The sequence below is a fragment of the Rhyacophila brunnea genome, unplaced genomic scaffold, assembly GCF_057557595.1.
Source record: "Rhyacophila brunnea isolate RB1 unplaced genomic scaffold, BYU_Rbru_1.0 scaffold_12, whole genome shotgun sequence".
Taxonomy (NCBI): domain Eukaryota; kingdom Metazoa; phylum Arthropoda; class Insecta; order Trichoptera; family Rhyacophilidae; genus Rhyacophila; species Rhyacophila brunnea.
Genome location: NW_028232774.1, coordinates 4,247,211 through 4,262,979, shown reverse-complemented (window position 1 = coordinate 4,262,979; position 15,769 = coordinate 4,247,211). Strand labels below are relative to the sequence as shown.

Here is a 15,769-nt window from a genome sequence, read left to right as displayed (position 1 = left end):
TGGCTGACAATGACAAAATATTACTTTGTTTTTGAAAGTGTCTTTAATGATCTTTAATTAAATTGATATTAACAATTATTCCCAATATTGAAACTCAAGATTTTAAACTGTACGTGATTAGTATATTTTCATAATTGAAACAACTTCACACTTTCAATCCACTGCTGGATCCAAACTTATTATTCATTTCGAGTGTTTGATGTATATTGTGTTACCAACATAATAATACATCATTAAGGGGTGTAAATTGATTATGGTGATTATTCTTGAAGCGCCGTTTTACGGCACGGCCAAGTATCTACGATATATTATTATCTTCTCGGAATTTGGCCAGCTGATTCTTATCATTTGAAATGTTTATTAAATTATTACATCAAATAGATACAAATTATTTCAGTAAACAGAATGAGAGAAGTATGGATATAGAAGAATCTTTGGGTCTGTTCAAGAAGGTGGCATTTGGAGGTCAAGGTATAATGAGGAGCTTTACACACTTTATGGGGGCGAAATGATCACGTAGCATTTGAAAATGCAGAGACTGCGTTGGATTGGCCACGTGCCGGAAAATATACCGGTGAGGCGGACTATGTACGCAACCCCCGATGGCAAGAGAAAACCTGGACGGCAGAAATTGAGATAGCTGGACTGTGCCACGGGAGATTTAAAAATGCTCTCGGCAATCGGAGAGTGTCGGCGTTGGATCGTCTAGGATGGAGGAAGTTTTTGAAGGAGGCCAAGACCCACCAAGGGTTGTAGTGCCATAAATGATGATGATGATTAAATTATTACAATTATTACTAATTTTGACATACAGAAATATAAACTTAAAAGAAAACTTTATTCATGGTTATTTGATTACAACGCATCATGAGTACTTTAGTGTATTAACTCCAAAAGTATAGTTTTGGGATATCAACGTTTGCAGTTACAAATCATTTATATCTGTGATATTGCGGTAAGTTTAAGGACTTTGCATGATTGAGTAATACTTTAGTATATAAATTCAAAATAATGCACTTTTGGGGGTTGTGGATGATGATTATGATGAAGTCGAAGATGTATGCAGGAGCGGGTTTTATTTGCAGCGTAACGGTTGGTACAATAGATGTTACAGCAGTTCAGATTACAATGACAAACTTATGATAGGTACGGAGCCGAGGTCCGCACCTCGGTACAATCAGATGTTGAGCGAAGCGATATCGAGACTGCGATGGTAACAGACTGAAAGCGTATCTTTGAATGACATTTGATAAATATTTCTTCGTTATTTATACAGTCAAAAGTACTACATAAACATTATATTCTAGTACATAATTATATTGAAGAGTCAGCGGTTTAAATTCGAGTACCTGTGAATGTTATATACTATTACAGTCATATATAATATGAGACTATGGGAATTGATATTCGACTACTTTTCCATTTCGATAGCGTATTTCATATCGCTATTCAATCTGCTGATACAGATAAAAGTTGTTTACTGGATTATGATTTGCTGGGAATATATTATTGCGGTCGAATAATTTGATACATTAAAAATAGATATTTGATCGCTAACATACTGACAGCTACACACTAATGCACCAAAAATATACATACAGTAATGCATTACCATAGTAGGTTTATCTTAATAATATAGTAAAGCAGTCAACTTCTTAAAATATTTTTAAAATACTTTAGTGAAGTAACTCAATTACAACGCATTTCACATTTTGTTTGAGTAACTACGTTAAAGCAATAATTAAAGCAAAGAATTCTGAATAGAACTGCATTATTAACTACAAATGATACTTTTTGACTTCATACACGAAAGTACTCATGGCGCGACAAGAAATCGGTTACGGCCATTGATATACTACTAGATGAGGAGTTCCCATACAAGTGTCATTTTAAAAATGTACCACAAAACATATTACGAATATTGTCTTATAATATTTCCTTGTAGGTATAATGCGTTAAGACCGTTAACATGGATTCCCGAATTTCACCCGTATTGCCCTGGCTGTAAAACTACATTTGCGTTCTTGGAATAGTGACCCTAAGGGTGTCTGCAACCCAAAGCTTACGAGCTACCAAACATTCATGTCTGAGCGGACAGAGCAAGTCGTCATGCGCTGACTATTAGTTAGAGTAAGATGCAAGCTAGATCGGGCTTACTCATAATTATTGCTAGGTAGTTTTCGTAACAAATATAAAGTGAGCTTATATCGAGTTAAGTCCGCTGATATTAAAACAGTAAGTTTTAACACTGGCTGAGTCGCTGAAAATCGGGCGTCATTTTAAGAAGCATATGATTCATCCAGTAGTATATCAATGGTTACGGCCCAATCCCAAAAAAGCTCCCAATTTAGTGAACATCACACTCATATTTGGCTCTTCCGTCTTGCATATAATTTTCATACAATGTGAAATCTTATCGCCGTCCATCGGATGCCTAAACTTACACTAGCAGAAAGCTTAAATAGCGTAATATTTAGTAAGCTTTCGTTTGAGAAATCTTCTCTTCCGCTAAATAACATCATTGTGATGTAAGAATTTCCATTTACATTTTGTGAAAAATTGTAACCCTGTTCGAAAGTGGCACATTATGAAAAATGAGTATGAATGACGCACGCTTTTTCTTGACTCGACACTATTATTATGTATCTACTCTACATCTCATATTTCAAGCGAAAATATACCGGTTTAGAAATATCTAGAATATATCTTTTTCATAAAATATTATTCAAAACACAAATGTAATCCTTACGCAATGCTTCATGATAACACATTTCCATAAATATTCGATGCGTAGTTTAAAATAATCGTACAATAGAAAGTAAAAGAAGAATCAATATTTTTATATGTGGAGCCTAGCTAAGATATTAAAAGGTTCCTTCTTGGATACTACTGATGTAATTTTAAAGGGTCATTAGGCGCGTACTGACTGAGCGAGCAGCTTCGCCATAGATAATATACGTAAAAGCCTCGCGAGGCATAATGCTCAGTCAGTCAGTACGCTACTCGCCAGAGGTAAATGCACGCGCTGCCGTGTCCGAGCTTTGCCGCGACTGATCCAATCGTTGCCGATTTATCAATGCTCAACGGTGCTGCGCGCGGCTGCCTCGCGTGACGCAATCTTGTTGCGAGCTGGCTTGCGAGCTGCCTCGCGCAGCGATTTTCGCGAAGCAAATGCCCGAGGCTGTTCGCTCAGTCAGTACGCGCCTATTCGCGATTCAGTTAATTATTTATTTTTGTTGCGAGCTGGCCCGCGAGCTACATCGCGCAGCGATTTTTGCAAAGCAAATGCCTGAAGCAGCCTCGCGAGGCTGCTCGCTCAGTCAGTGTGCCTATTAGCGTTAGTCACGGCTTGGTATACGCTCGCATGGCTACATGTAAGTGGTACGTAAAACATTATTTCACCGTCGCACAGTTCGCTGTGAGCTTTCTTATCGGGAAGAGATGACCGTATACTATTAACTAAATTGTCTCCAATTTTATTAGATTCATAATGAATATTAATTCAATTTTCATAAAATTCATGAATTCAAGAACGAAAACCTCACCTAACCTAACAAAAATAATCCATTATATCGGCTATTTTCAAAATTTGTTTTTTGCTGGCTTCCTGTAAAGTGTAAACCGACAAGAACCGTGTTTTATTTAGACATGAATTTGATTGTCAGTACTATACGATTCGAAGAGGTTGGACGGTCTTTAATATACGCTATATATTTCCGATACAACGTTTTACGGTGAAGTGTGTGTGACACGGCGAACTGCATATGTACAAGTTTTCAGACACGCGCTTGTATAGCGTTGGCGAAGGGTAGACTGTGGAGATTTGATGTAAAAGTGCACACTAATCTTTGTCAGTCATACTTATTTGTTTTTATTTAATTAAGAATACAAACTGCAGATGGTGTAAGTTAGTTTTCAAAATTCAATTAAACCCTGCTTAATCCAAGGCATTGGTTCTGTGTTCCATCTCGAACGTTCTTAGCAGTCGTCATCAGTACCAAATTTCGAATACGTCCAAGGACCCCATATAATTTTTAAAAGTTTACAAGTTACAAGGAAACAAGTTTAAAAATGCATTTTCTTCATTTTACTTTTTGTATATTTTTCTGATTCGAAATACATATTTTTTATGGTAAATGATATTATTTTCATTAAAAAATATTATTTTAATTTTTTATATATCAATCTAATCACTGACATTTGCATTGTCATTATTTATTAAATTTTATTACGTTGCAGTTAGTGATCTTTGAAATAGTTACTGACAGAATGCAGTAAGTCAGCAGTCACATTAAAATTACATTGTTTTTTTTTTTAAATATACATACAACTTATCAATGTCAAATCTTATGTTTTGTATGCGAAAAAAGTTATTCTTTATAATGTAGAAAAAATATTTTTAAACCATAAACAAATCTACGTAGGAGAACGCTTTGAAAAAAAATGTAAGTGTTTTTTGCGATATCTCAGAACTTGTTTTAATAACTTAATGCTTTCTGTCAGTATACCGTCTAGTATTTTATGAAAATGAAAAATACCAAGTAAAATCTCTCCATATAGGTGCCAGGTGGTTTATAGCGTATTTGGCTATTGTTACTCAACGTTTTATTTACTTCTCGCATTCGTCCGGATTTATATATACATTATTATATAATCGAGTTTAGATACACTATGAATATTATGGAGACGGCTACCAATACCCTTAAATGCGTATAATATATTTTAAAAGAGGAAGTGACCTCCTATATTAAAGTGAGTGAAATGAAATAACCCTGAAAAAATATTATTTGCATAGAGCTCAAGCTAAGTTAAGATACATTCAAAAAAAAAATAAAGTCAACACTACGACAATAATATATTGCAGGCTCCAGATTTTTGGGATTTGCGTTACATTGTAATATTCGCTACGTGCAAAAGGCTTAATATAGCTCAACACAATAAGACTTCCTGAAAAATACCCTCGTATGAATCATCGGATATTTGACAGTTATTACGGAAACGCAGTTTGCTCTGCGCGTTAACAAAATAGTTATACTACATATTGTTTTCTTAGAGTAACTATAGTACTGTAAAACGTTATATATTCTTGAATTGAGTACTATATAATCAATATGTAACAATGAATGAAAATGAACCGATTACTTTATATTGGAGTATATAAAAAATAGCGGCAAAGTAATAATATTATACGACTACATTTAGCTTGTAAAAATTAATTTGATACTACTTCAAAATGACAGGTGTCTTTTGGAAGTACACTTAACGAAGCATTTTATTAAGTAAATAGATGTTGGTAGAGCGACTTTTTCTAGTGAAATATGAAAATGATCAGAGAAGAACAGAACTGTGATTATATAAAGATAGCAACCATTTTGTATTTATATATAATAGTTCAATCCGTGTCAGCATATTACAAAATATACAATATATATACATAATACAAATAAAACATATATACAATTACTGCAATTAAAAATTCTTTAGTATCCATTTCCCATAGTGTCCAATTATGGCAAACTCAGTAAATAGATTTCTGCAATTATAATTGAGTCAGCTATTTTGCATGGAGTTTGCGTAATCAGATATAACTGACTATGTTGAAAAACGGGTATGCGGAGATTATAATTGCAGTAAGCTATTTTACTGAGTTTGCCATAATTGGACACTACGGAAATGGATATTAAAGAATTTGTAATTGCGGTAATGTATTTAATATCGCCGATTTATATGCTGATTGCTGACACGGATTGAGTTGTTTATTCTCATAAGTATTTTTAAATTGCAAAATTATACAATGGAATTGGATTGTTTGTCAAAAATGAACTCGCATACATTATTTACATGCCCCGCCCACGGCCCCACGATGGCCGACCGGCTAATGCATCGGCTTATAATGTCGTGCCAGGTTCCAACCCTGGTTCTGGTAAATACACATATTGTCTGTCACTGTATGTTTGGAGTCAACGTATTGGCCTAATAGGTTGAGCGAGTGGCTAGCATCTATTTCTCGTAAATAAAATATGTTAATACAAACCTCCACTGTGTGGCGGCTCATATTATAATGTTCTTAGGATCGGATTTAGCCAAAAAATACATTATAATAATTAACATAAAACACAATATTGGGTAGTACTAATTATTGTTAGCTTTATAATAAACAGGACTAGTTTCATCCGCTTTAAAAGGAGAACTTTAACTGGTATAAAATATAAAATAATACAAATTTTCAAACTAAAAATTATTTATTGAACATAAATGAACAAACAGTTAAATAAGATTCAAAAAAAATCGCTGTTGAAAAAATCTTCAATTAAATTCACAAAGATTTTTAGAAAATGTTATTAAAATCATATTTAGGTAGGTACTTAAGCTGCATAAGATAGATGTTAATATTTCAATCATGATGAATTATAAGATCATTAAAGCCACGTTGACACGGTCCAAGTACGATCCAAGTACACTTGGACCGAGTGCCATCCAAGTTACAGCTTCATACTAATTATTCCTATCCAAGCTAACTTGGATGAGTAGACCGCGGTCCAAGTAGCTTGGATAGGAATAATTAGTATGAAGATGTCTCATACGAGTGAACTTGGATGGCACTTGGTCCAAGTGTACTTGGATCGTACTTGGACCGTGTCAACGGGCTTTAATAGATATTAAGAAGAGATAGTTAACACCATAATAAATTTGCATCAATTAATGATGTATTATTATGTTGGTAACACAATATACGTCAAAAATTAGAAATTATAAATAATTTTGGATCCAGTGTGTCTATTCCATACTTATCGACCACTAAAGTGATAAAGTGATAAATATTATCAAACTTAGAGTAGGTTTGTATCAAAGTATTAGCACTTATTGTAACAATTACAATTACAAACATGTTATTGTAATTGTTACAATAAGTCCTAATACTTTGATATAAACCTACCCTAAGTTTGATAATATTTATCACTTTGTTACTTTAGCGGTCGATTAGTATAGAATTGACCCACTATAGTAGATTGAGAGTGTGAAGTGGTTTAAATTTTGAAAATATACTTTAATCAATATTTAATCAATTATTTACTGTTTAAAATCTTGTGTTTCAATATAAGTAATTGGGTGTATCAATTTAATTAAAGTTAGTTAAATAGACTTTCGAAAACGAAGTAATATTTCATCATTGTCAGCACGCTTTTGTATTTTCTCACATTTTAAAATTGTGTTTTCAATTTATTTTAAACACTTAAAACCTAAAAATATTTAGAATCCGAATAAAACCTTCGAATCAAGCGAATTTAAATTGCCCATTTCCGGCAGAAACGACCTTAACATTTGCGTGTAAATTGGCCATAAAATGCTGCTAAAAGATTTTCGAATTGCCTATTGATTAAGTGAACGGCTAAAGCAGTGGTCGTTTAAGTGTTAAGCAATTACTATTAAATCTACAGGTTTACATAGTAAATTGGTGCTTTAACACCTGCTGATAAATCTATATTCAATTTCCCCTAAGGATAATTACAATCATTATAGTAATGGGATTGTTAATATCCCAGAGGATTCCCTATAATGGATTTGGTGTTGGTACTATTCGTTGCGATCTGATTATAATATATTCGTAGTACCCACATCTGTCAACGGAGTCCTATACCCCGTTTACACGTGCATGGACAGTACGTATTATTGCGGCCATAATGAAAAATGCACGTGTAAACACGTATTAACGTGAAAATTGCAAGATTGTATACATGAATCAAAAAGTTCGGAAGCGTCTAAATTTTCACGCGACAGTTGGGATTTGTTCGATATGTGGGTTTCATGGTGTGAAGGATGAAGAGTATATTTGGTGGTTGCTCCGATGGATGGAGGTGCGAGTTTTATTTGCAGCGTAAACAGTCGGTACAAGAGTATGTTACAGTAGTTATGTTAAAATACTTATGATACTATTCCGAGGTCCGAGTCTCGGTAGAATGAGATGTTGTGCGGAGCGATACAGAGACTGACATACTAACATACCAGGAACTTATATTTTAGTGACAACTCTAATGAATTATGATCCGCTATTTATCGACGTACTCACAATCAAAGTAATATTTTGAAAAAAATATTTAGGAAATAATTATTCAAGGAGGTCAAGGCTGTATTGTGTGAGGACTAAATATAATTTGTTCAACGCGTGCGTGCTACCTGTGCTCCTGTATAGCTGTGAGACATGGCATCTTACTAAGCTACAAAGGTCTTTGATTTGAGAATTGATGTCTCCGCGGAATCTTAGGGGTACACAGTGAGCAGACAAAGCAGCTTTTGGTGATTGAGGTAATCACAAAGAGACATTTTATGTGGCTGGGACATGTGTTCCGGATGCCGCCAAAGAGTGCGACATTTCGTACTCTTGTGGCACAGCCTCAAGGGTTCCGTCATCGTGGTCGGCCCTCCCTCACCCTGCAGTGATGCTACAAAAGCGATATACGCGCTGCAGGTCTGGAATGGCGGGAGGCGCAAGAGTTGGCGTTGGATCGAGCGAAGTGGCGTGAACTTGCGCTTGCCCTATGCCTTAATGCTGGGTCGTGACAAGATAAAAGAAAGAAGTAAATAAATAAATAAATTTGAATTTGAAATCTTGTGACTCCTGATTAAGACCGGATATGCTGCAGGGAGGTTTGTGTTTATATATATTTTTCGGAGTAACTAATTGGACAAGTGATGAGTTTTTGGAGATAACCAGAACCTAAAGGGGTTTCGCACTTGTGATGATAATGGGGATGTCGAAAGTTTTACGCTAGATAAAGTTTGAGCACCAACATAACAATCGAAGAGTGGTGCATAATGAAATGAGTTACCCACTGCATAATGCAATAGTAAATCCGGGCAACTCAGGGTCTGTTATCATTTTTACTGCCTGCGTTTGACGTAGGTGCAGTTTTAAATCTTACTCTTTAATCTAACGACTTACTGTGGAATACTTAACATTTTAACTACTTTTGAATTAACCGCCATAAAATTACATAACACTGATACAGTGTAAAATGAGAGTTCTTTAAATAAAATGCTGCCAGCAATGAAAATATGCGGTCGTAACTAGATATGCAAAAGTTGTCGTTACTTTTAATGATGGTTTGTGTCATAAAAATGTATTTAGGAAAATTTTACTTAGTATCACTATAAAGTAGTGTTGCTCAACCTTATCTATCTGTGCCATGTCCCACAATGTTTTAAAAATCTCCATGTCCCCCTATCAAAATTGTATAGTTACCTAAAGAATTATGAAAATAAATGAATTACTTCAAATAAAAAAATGCACATAGACAATACTATTTTTAATTTAACTTTCGTTTAATGTTTATTATGAGGTACAACTCGAAAGAAAATTAGTGCGATCCTTGTGCTTGATGTGAGCTACAAAGAGTTTTTATGTGAGTACTAATTTGGTCTACAATAACCTCAATATTTTGACGTTGACATTTGAGCTAGTGTGGCCATCTTTCACTAAAAGTAACAAGGAAAAGTACAAATATTGTAGTGCTGCCATATTTTTCTCAGAAAGTCAGGGTTTCAATATCAAAAAAATATTTTCGAAAATGCATTTTTTAACAAAAAAAATGTAAGTAACAAATATTATTATTATTAATATGTCCATTGCCCCACAAAACATTCAAATTGCCCCCCAGTAGGGTGTACGCCCCACGTTGGGAAACGTATAAAGTAGTATAAAGACAATAATAATCAAAAGAATTAACACATAACTTGAAAACACTACATATATTATATATTATATACACACTAGAAAAAATCACATTTGAAAAAATTACGACGTCTGACAAGATTTGAACCCGTATATCCACTAGTATCGCGCCAATATACTTCAACCAATTAAGCTACAGGCCTCTTACCTAAATACAATAATTTAAACTAGTAGGTCTTTTATGAAATGCTTATCAAATTGCGTTATCATTTGACTATCAGTTTTTGTGTTTTAAATCAAGGAATATTCAACATCATCTGCTAGAGGAAGGCCTCTCCAAGCTGATTCTACTACTCTTGGTCTTACCCGTTGCATTGCCACGTACTTTCGCATAACTTAACCATTTCATCGATCCAGAAGTCTTTGGATCGACCTTGCGGACGTTTTGTACCTCTTGGGTGCCACTGAATGACTAGATGTATCCAGCGAATGTCCCTTCTTTGAGTTATGTCTCCAGCCCATTTACATTTGAGATGTATAGCGAACTCTATATTATTTAATATTGACGAATATAAATTTGCTTAATTATTAGTAATTATGAAACAATTAAAACTGTAAAATCAAAATCTATTTTTACTTTGCCTTGTATTAATGATTGAGTGGTAGCTATTAACGTCTTCTGATAGTCAATCGATGAATAATCTCCAGATATAACTTAAATTTTAATGATTTTGTAAACATTGAGCAGTAAACCGATACAACTAGGAATATAAATAAAAACATGATAGGCAGTATTTAGGGCACCACATAGTTATTTGAAGCGCCTAGTTTCGAAAGCTCCTGAAACGATTTTAGGTAGTTCTGAGAAAAATGAGAAAAATGGTTATAGATAGTTTTGAAAAAAATGAGAAAAAAACTCATATCTATTAAATCTGTGAACTTTATGTATTTATTTTTTAATTCTTTATATTCTAAAGAGTATTTTGGCTTTCCATTTTAGGGGTGTTTGAAAAGCACACCAAACCATTTTAGCTGGTTTTGAAATTTACCCTAATTTTTGATCATACGTTTTGACGGTTCTTGGCGTTTTTTAAAGTTCAATCTTTGGCCATCATATAGATAACAAAAATATCCATCTAAATACATATCTAACTCAAAAATTTTCACGAACCGTTTTAGGGGCTTTTGAAACTGGGCGCTTCATTTAATAATACGTGAAAAAAGATTCAACCACGAACTACTTTAGATGAAAAATTTACTTATGCTTATAAAAAAAATGTTAATTTTTATATTAAATGTTTATAGAAAATGGAAGCTGGAAAAACAAGAGTCCATAGCCTGTCAAAGAATGCGCGGGGGAGTGGAAATTCTTCGCACCAGATCTCGCCATCGCAGCCGTCGACTAGCGGAGCTACTGATATCAGCTTATACTGTTAGGTCATGGCGTGGCGAAGGATGAAGATAGGCTGTGCCTAAACTAACAAATACTATCTGCAATATGTATTCTACGTTCAATGAAAACTAATAAGTATGACTTAAGTGTGTATTATTTATGTCGAATTTTTATACGTTACCTCCATTCTTCGCTATTGTACCCGCCCTCTTGCATAATATACACAAATCTGCGTCTAAACAATCGTATTATCATATAGAAATTAAGAGAAGCGAAACAAAATCACTATATAAACCATAGTACCTATTCGCAGCTTTCATTTATTTTACAGCCCTAGACATCGTTCTACGTTTAAAAGTTTGAAGCATATGACAGCTATGTTCCCGCCATTTTTTTCGAATAATTTGATTCTCTGAGAGTTCGCTAATAAACGTTATTAAATTTTAAATAAAGAATAAAAAAGAGTAACTATTAAAAAATAATCATTTGGAAGAGATCAAATAAAAATGCCACAGTATAAACCAGCAACATAAGTATCAAATAAAAATAACAGATACACCTACAGAGTGTACTAAAAATAAGTAACACAATTAAATTGAAAGTTCAAGACTAAGGACAATTAAATGGGTGATCAGTCAAACGTTATTTTCGATTGAAACTTGGCACTGATTTGACCAATTAAAATTGAATGGGTACCCATCGGAGAGAAATAAAAAATTACGTTGACATTTATCTGACATTACAAAATAAGTCTCTTTAACTAATGCGTATATAAAATGAAAGAAATAAATTGTAAAATCAAATCGACTTTTCCGTTGGCATAAAAATCACTTGCAAAGATTTATTTTAAAAATATATTTTGACCTGAAAGGTAAATTGGGTTATCCGCAAATGGCAATATAAAAAGAAAGTAATTAATATTCAGTTGTGCATAATATCGATTAACTTATATTGAAGATTTTATTAACACGCTTTTTGCAGGAGATATTTGTTAGACAATCGTTCAACTTTGCTTTAGTGATGGGTATTCTATCACATACTCTACCGTGAGGGAAACTAAATTATGTTCTTTTTGCGTAGTGTGGACTACATACATATATATCCGTAAATAACTAAACGTTGTAAAAAATAGTTTATATACATTTGAAATGTTTTCATTCAAATGACCATTTTTTTGTATTCAACTGTGAATGGGAAACATGTGAAAATATACTGGCATGCAAGCAAGTCAATATTATTTGAAAATTTAAAAAAAAAATATTTCATATTAATTAGAGATGTTTCATTATTTCATTATTTCATATTAATTCTCATGTATCGTGGTTGCTTTTTTATTAAGGCTCGCAATTTAATGCAGTGTGGATTATCCGAACTACATTTTTTATTTAATAGCAATGTATGTGGATGTGGAATTTGTATGCGAATATTGTATCTATCTTAGTACATGGCATTACACTACAGGTATGCATATTATGCGCTCTTAAAATGAATACAAATAACTCGCATTTTTTTGCTAGAATGAAGCTGGTACGTTTATACTATTCAACTGCTTAATCCGTAAACCAGCCAACTGCACTTTTAACCAAAAATGAGATTTTGATGCGATTTTATTATAAAGCATGTTTTATATGCTCACCCAAATTTTCAAACTCTTAAACCTATAAATACATCCGTTATCGTCCTTCACACAAAACAGCCAACTGTAGGTGCCAAATTTCCAATAACATAAATGGAACAACTTTCTTCATTATATAAAATTTGTTTATATAATATATAAGGGAAGCTAAAATAGTGTATTAATTCATAGTGCAGCTTATGATATTATTATATTAGAGACAATTTCGTTTTTTCTGTAACTATAAAAGATATGTTATTCAAATAAGGCAATAAATGTACCTCTCAATTCCAGATTTTATAACGTATTTAAATTTATTATTTTAATAAAGGATTATTTTAATTGTACGACTTTTGAGACATTTTAAAAGATATCTTGAAAAATTGACAGTTCATTATATAGGAATTATGATTTAAAATTCTTTATTTCGAATATCTTATAGTATTATTTTTTTAAAGACGTAAGGTTGAAAAATATTACTTTTCAACCTTACGTCTTACGACAACGCTAGAATAGCCAATTAGTAATAAAAAATATATCATTTAGTAGGTAGTTATATTTGGCGACATTTCTCATTAGCCATTAGCCATGTTCCTGAAACGTCGCCCAGTTCCATTGTTTACGAGTAATGACAATTTAATGCTCTTACTGTATGTATTAATAGTGAATATTAAAATTTATTGTATTTACAACGGGTTTTAATACAAACAATATGTATTAAATAACAAGTGATACATCAATCGATTGTAAACAAAAAACATTAATAAAATCATTTAAATATGTAACGTAAATAAACAGATAAAAATTATCAGTGTCTTATAATTTAAAATCATTAATTAACGTACCTCAAAGCAGACATCAGGATTCATATTCGGCGCCGCCAGTGTCAATTTCTTCACAGGAGGAGACCTGACCGTATTCTCGTCCTTTATCAGGACCGTGGTCTCCTTCTTATCGTGCGCCAAATCCTTTTTACTTCCCTTGAGAATGGAAGTCTCTGTATTTTTCTTAGACGGAACGCTTTCAGTGGAAGCATTCTTGGATGAACACGTTGACAAATTTTTACTTGACATCTTCAGACTCTCTGCAGACGCAGAGGTCTTGCTATTGTCAGTCGACGTAGCCATTTTAAAACAATTATTTAACTTTATCTTTTATATTAATATTATATTGCTTGTTATGACGTAAAGTTTATCATGATATTATAATCTATCTTTAAACGTTTAAATAAAACAGTCACCATAATAAATAATTCAAAAGCACTTAACATAATAATATTACACTAAACACAGAGAAATTTACTTTTTAACGTATTTTTTGCGTATATAAGTAATTTTATGAATACAATCATTCTGTGACATTTACTAATTAATATATATTTTTACTTTTTATGTTATGTATTTTGTAGATTATTGCTGAATTAAATTCTTATACTAAATATTACTAGCATAATATATATTTTTTTTGTAATAAACTGTCAGTATTTAAAAACAACACAATGAATATTGTCACTATTATTTTTTTCTTTTATGAATCATTTGCATTTTTTTAAAACTGTAAAATAAATATACATCTCTTTAATTTAATTTGTACTATCGATGTAAAATGCTGTGTAAACTAAAGTGATGTCACATATGACAATGAAAAGGTTTTTCTTTATAAAAAATACTGGAAAATTTAAACGATTATTTTTTATCACTTGTCTCATATTATACAATACATATCAGACCTAATTTACTCGTCATTTATTTCGGTAATGGAAAAAATACAATTTTCACTACGGAGAGTGACATAAAATTTTGTGTACGACACAGAAAACGAGATAAATCTTATACCATTAATTTTCAGAAGATCCGAAAGAAGATAGAGTTTTAGAAAACTTTGTATTTGAAAATAAATATTTTGGTGTCACAGTTTCCGATGATGGCAATCTTTCATGTGAACTGGTATCTGCATGGGCGTAGCGTGGTCTGCATTCAGCAAACTTGGAGTCGTATGCAGGTCAAGGCTGTATTTCATGAGGACCAAATGTCGTTTGTTCAATGCAAGCGTGGTACCTGTGCTCCTATATGGCTGTAAGCGTATCCAGAAATTTGTACGTAAACAGTTAACCGCAGGATACTTATTCGTGCGCCGCAGTACGTGAAACATAAGTTCGTGTAACATTTAATCAAATGACGAGTTCTTCGTTGAACATTTCACCGTGGAGTATATTTGTACGTATGCTACAACATGTGGGGATGTCTTTACTAGGTTAGGTTAGGTTAGCGTTAATCTAATTGGAACAGTACTATTTGCAAACTATCGCCGCATTTTGTAAGATACGTACAGATGTATTCCACGGTGAAATGTTCAAAGAAGAACTAGTCATTTGATAAAATGTTATACGAACTCATGTTTCACGTACTGCGGCGCACGAATAAGTGTCCCACGATGAACTGCATACGTACAACTTGCATGTAACCGGCTGTGAGACATCGTATTTTATCAAGGTTATAATATCTCAATTTTGAGCTTTGAGAATCGATGTCTCCGTCGAATCTTAGTGGTTAGTAAAGTTCGCGATTGGACACGTCTACCCTCGGTGATTAACGTAATTACGTGATTAGAACATGTGTTTTGGACGTCGCCAAAGAGTGTGATACTCCGTACCCTTGTGGCACAACCTCAAGGGTTCTGTCGTCGAGGACGACCCTTTTGATAATTACTTTTTCAACGGTCCTAGAATTGTAGATCTACTGATAATGATGAATACTCGGAGTCTCATATAATATAGAGCAAAGTGTGTCCCGCAAGATTTATGTTAAATCTGTATTAATTTTAATATTTTTCAAGATCCCTTCTCATGTAACCCGGACGCTGTACCCGTAAATATGTACTTTGAATTAATAGATTTCCAAGAGAACGTGAAGCAAAAACATCTTATCGTGATAAGAATTTAATTGAATTCTACAAATGACTTTCACTTGAGGTATATCCAAATATAGTTAAAGATGCTCATCAAATGGCGTCTTTATTCGGAAATACCTATATTTGTGAAAAACCCTTTTCTGAAATGAGCACCTTAAGATAAAAATTAACAGATAACCAT

General features: G+C 33.1%; 1 protein-coding gene across 1 annotated transcript in view; it reads right to left on the bottom strand.

Annotated features, from left to right (window-relative positions):
• LOC147077669 (inactive dipeptidyl peptidase 10) overlaps positions 1 to 13,805 on the bottom strand; it is a 285,528-nt gene extending 271,723 nt beyond the window's left edge. The window contains exon 1 of the mRNA XM_085940067.1: positions 13,536 to 13,805. Coding sequence (XP_085796193.1) covers positions 13,536 to 13,805 — 270 coding nt within the window. The remainder of the gene's footprint in view (positions 1 to 13,535) is intronic.
• Positions 13,806 to 15,769: the final 1,964 nt, after the last annotated feature.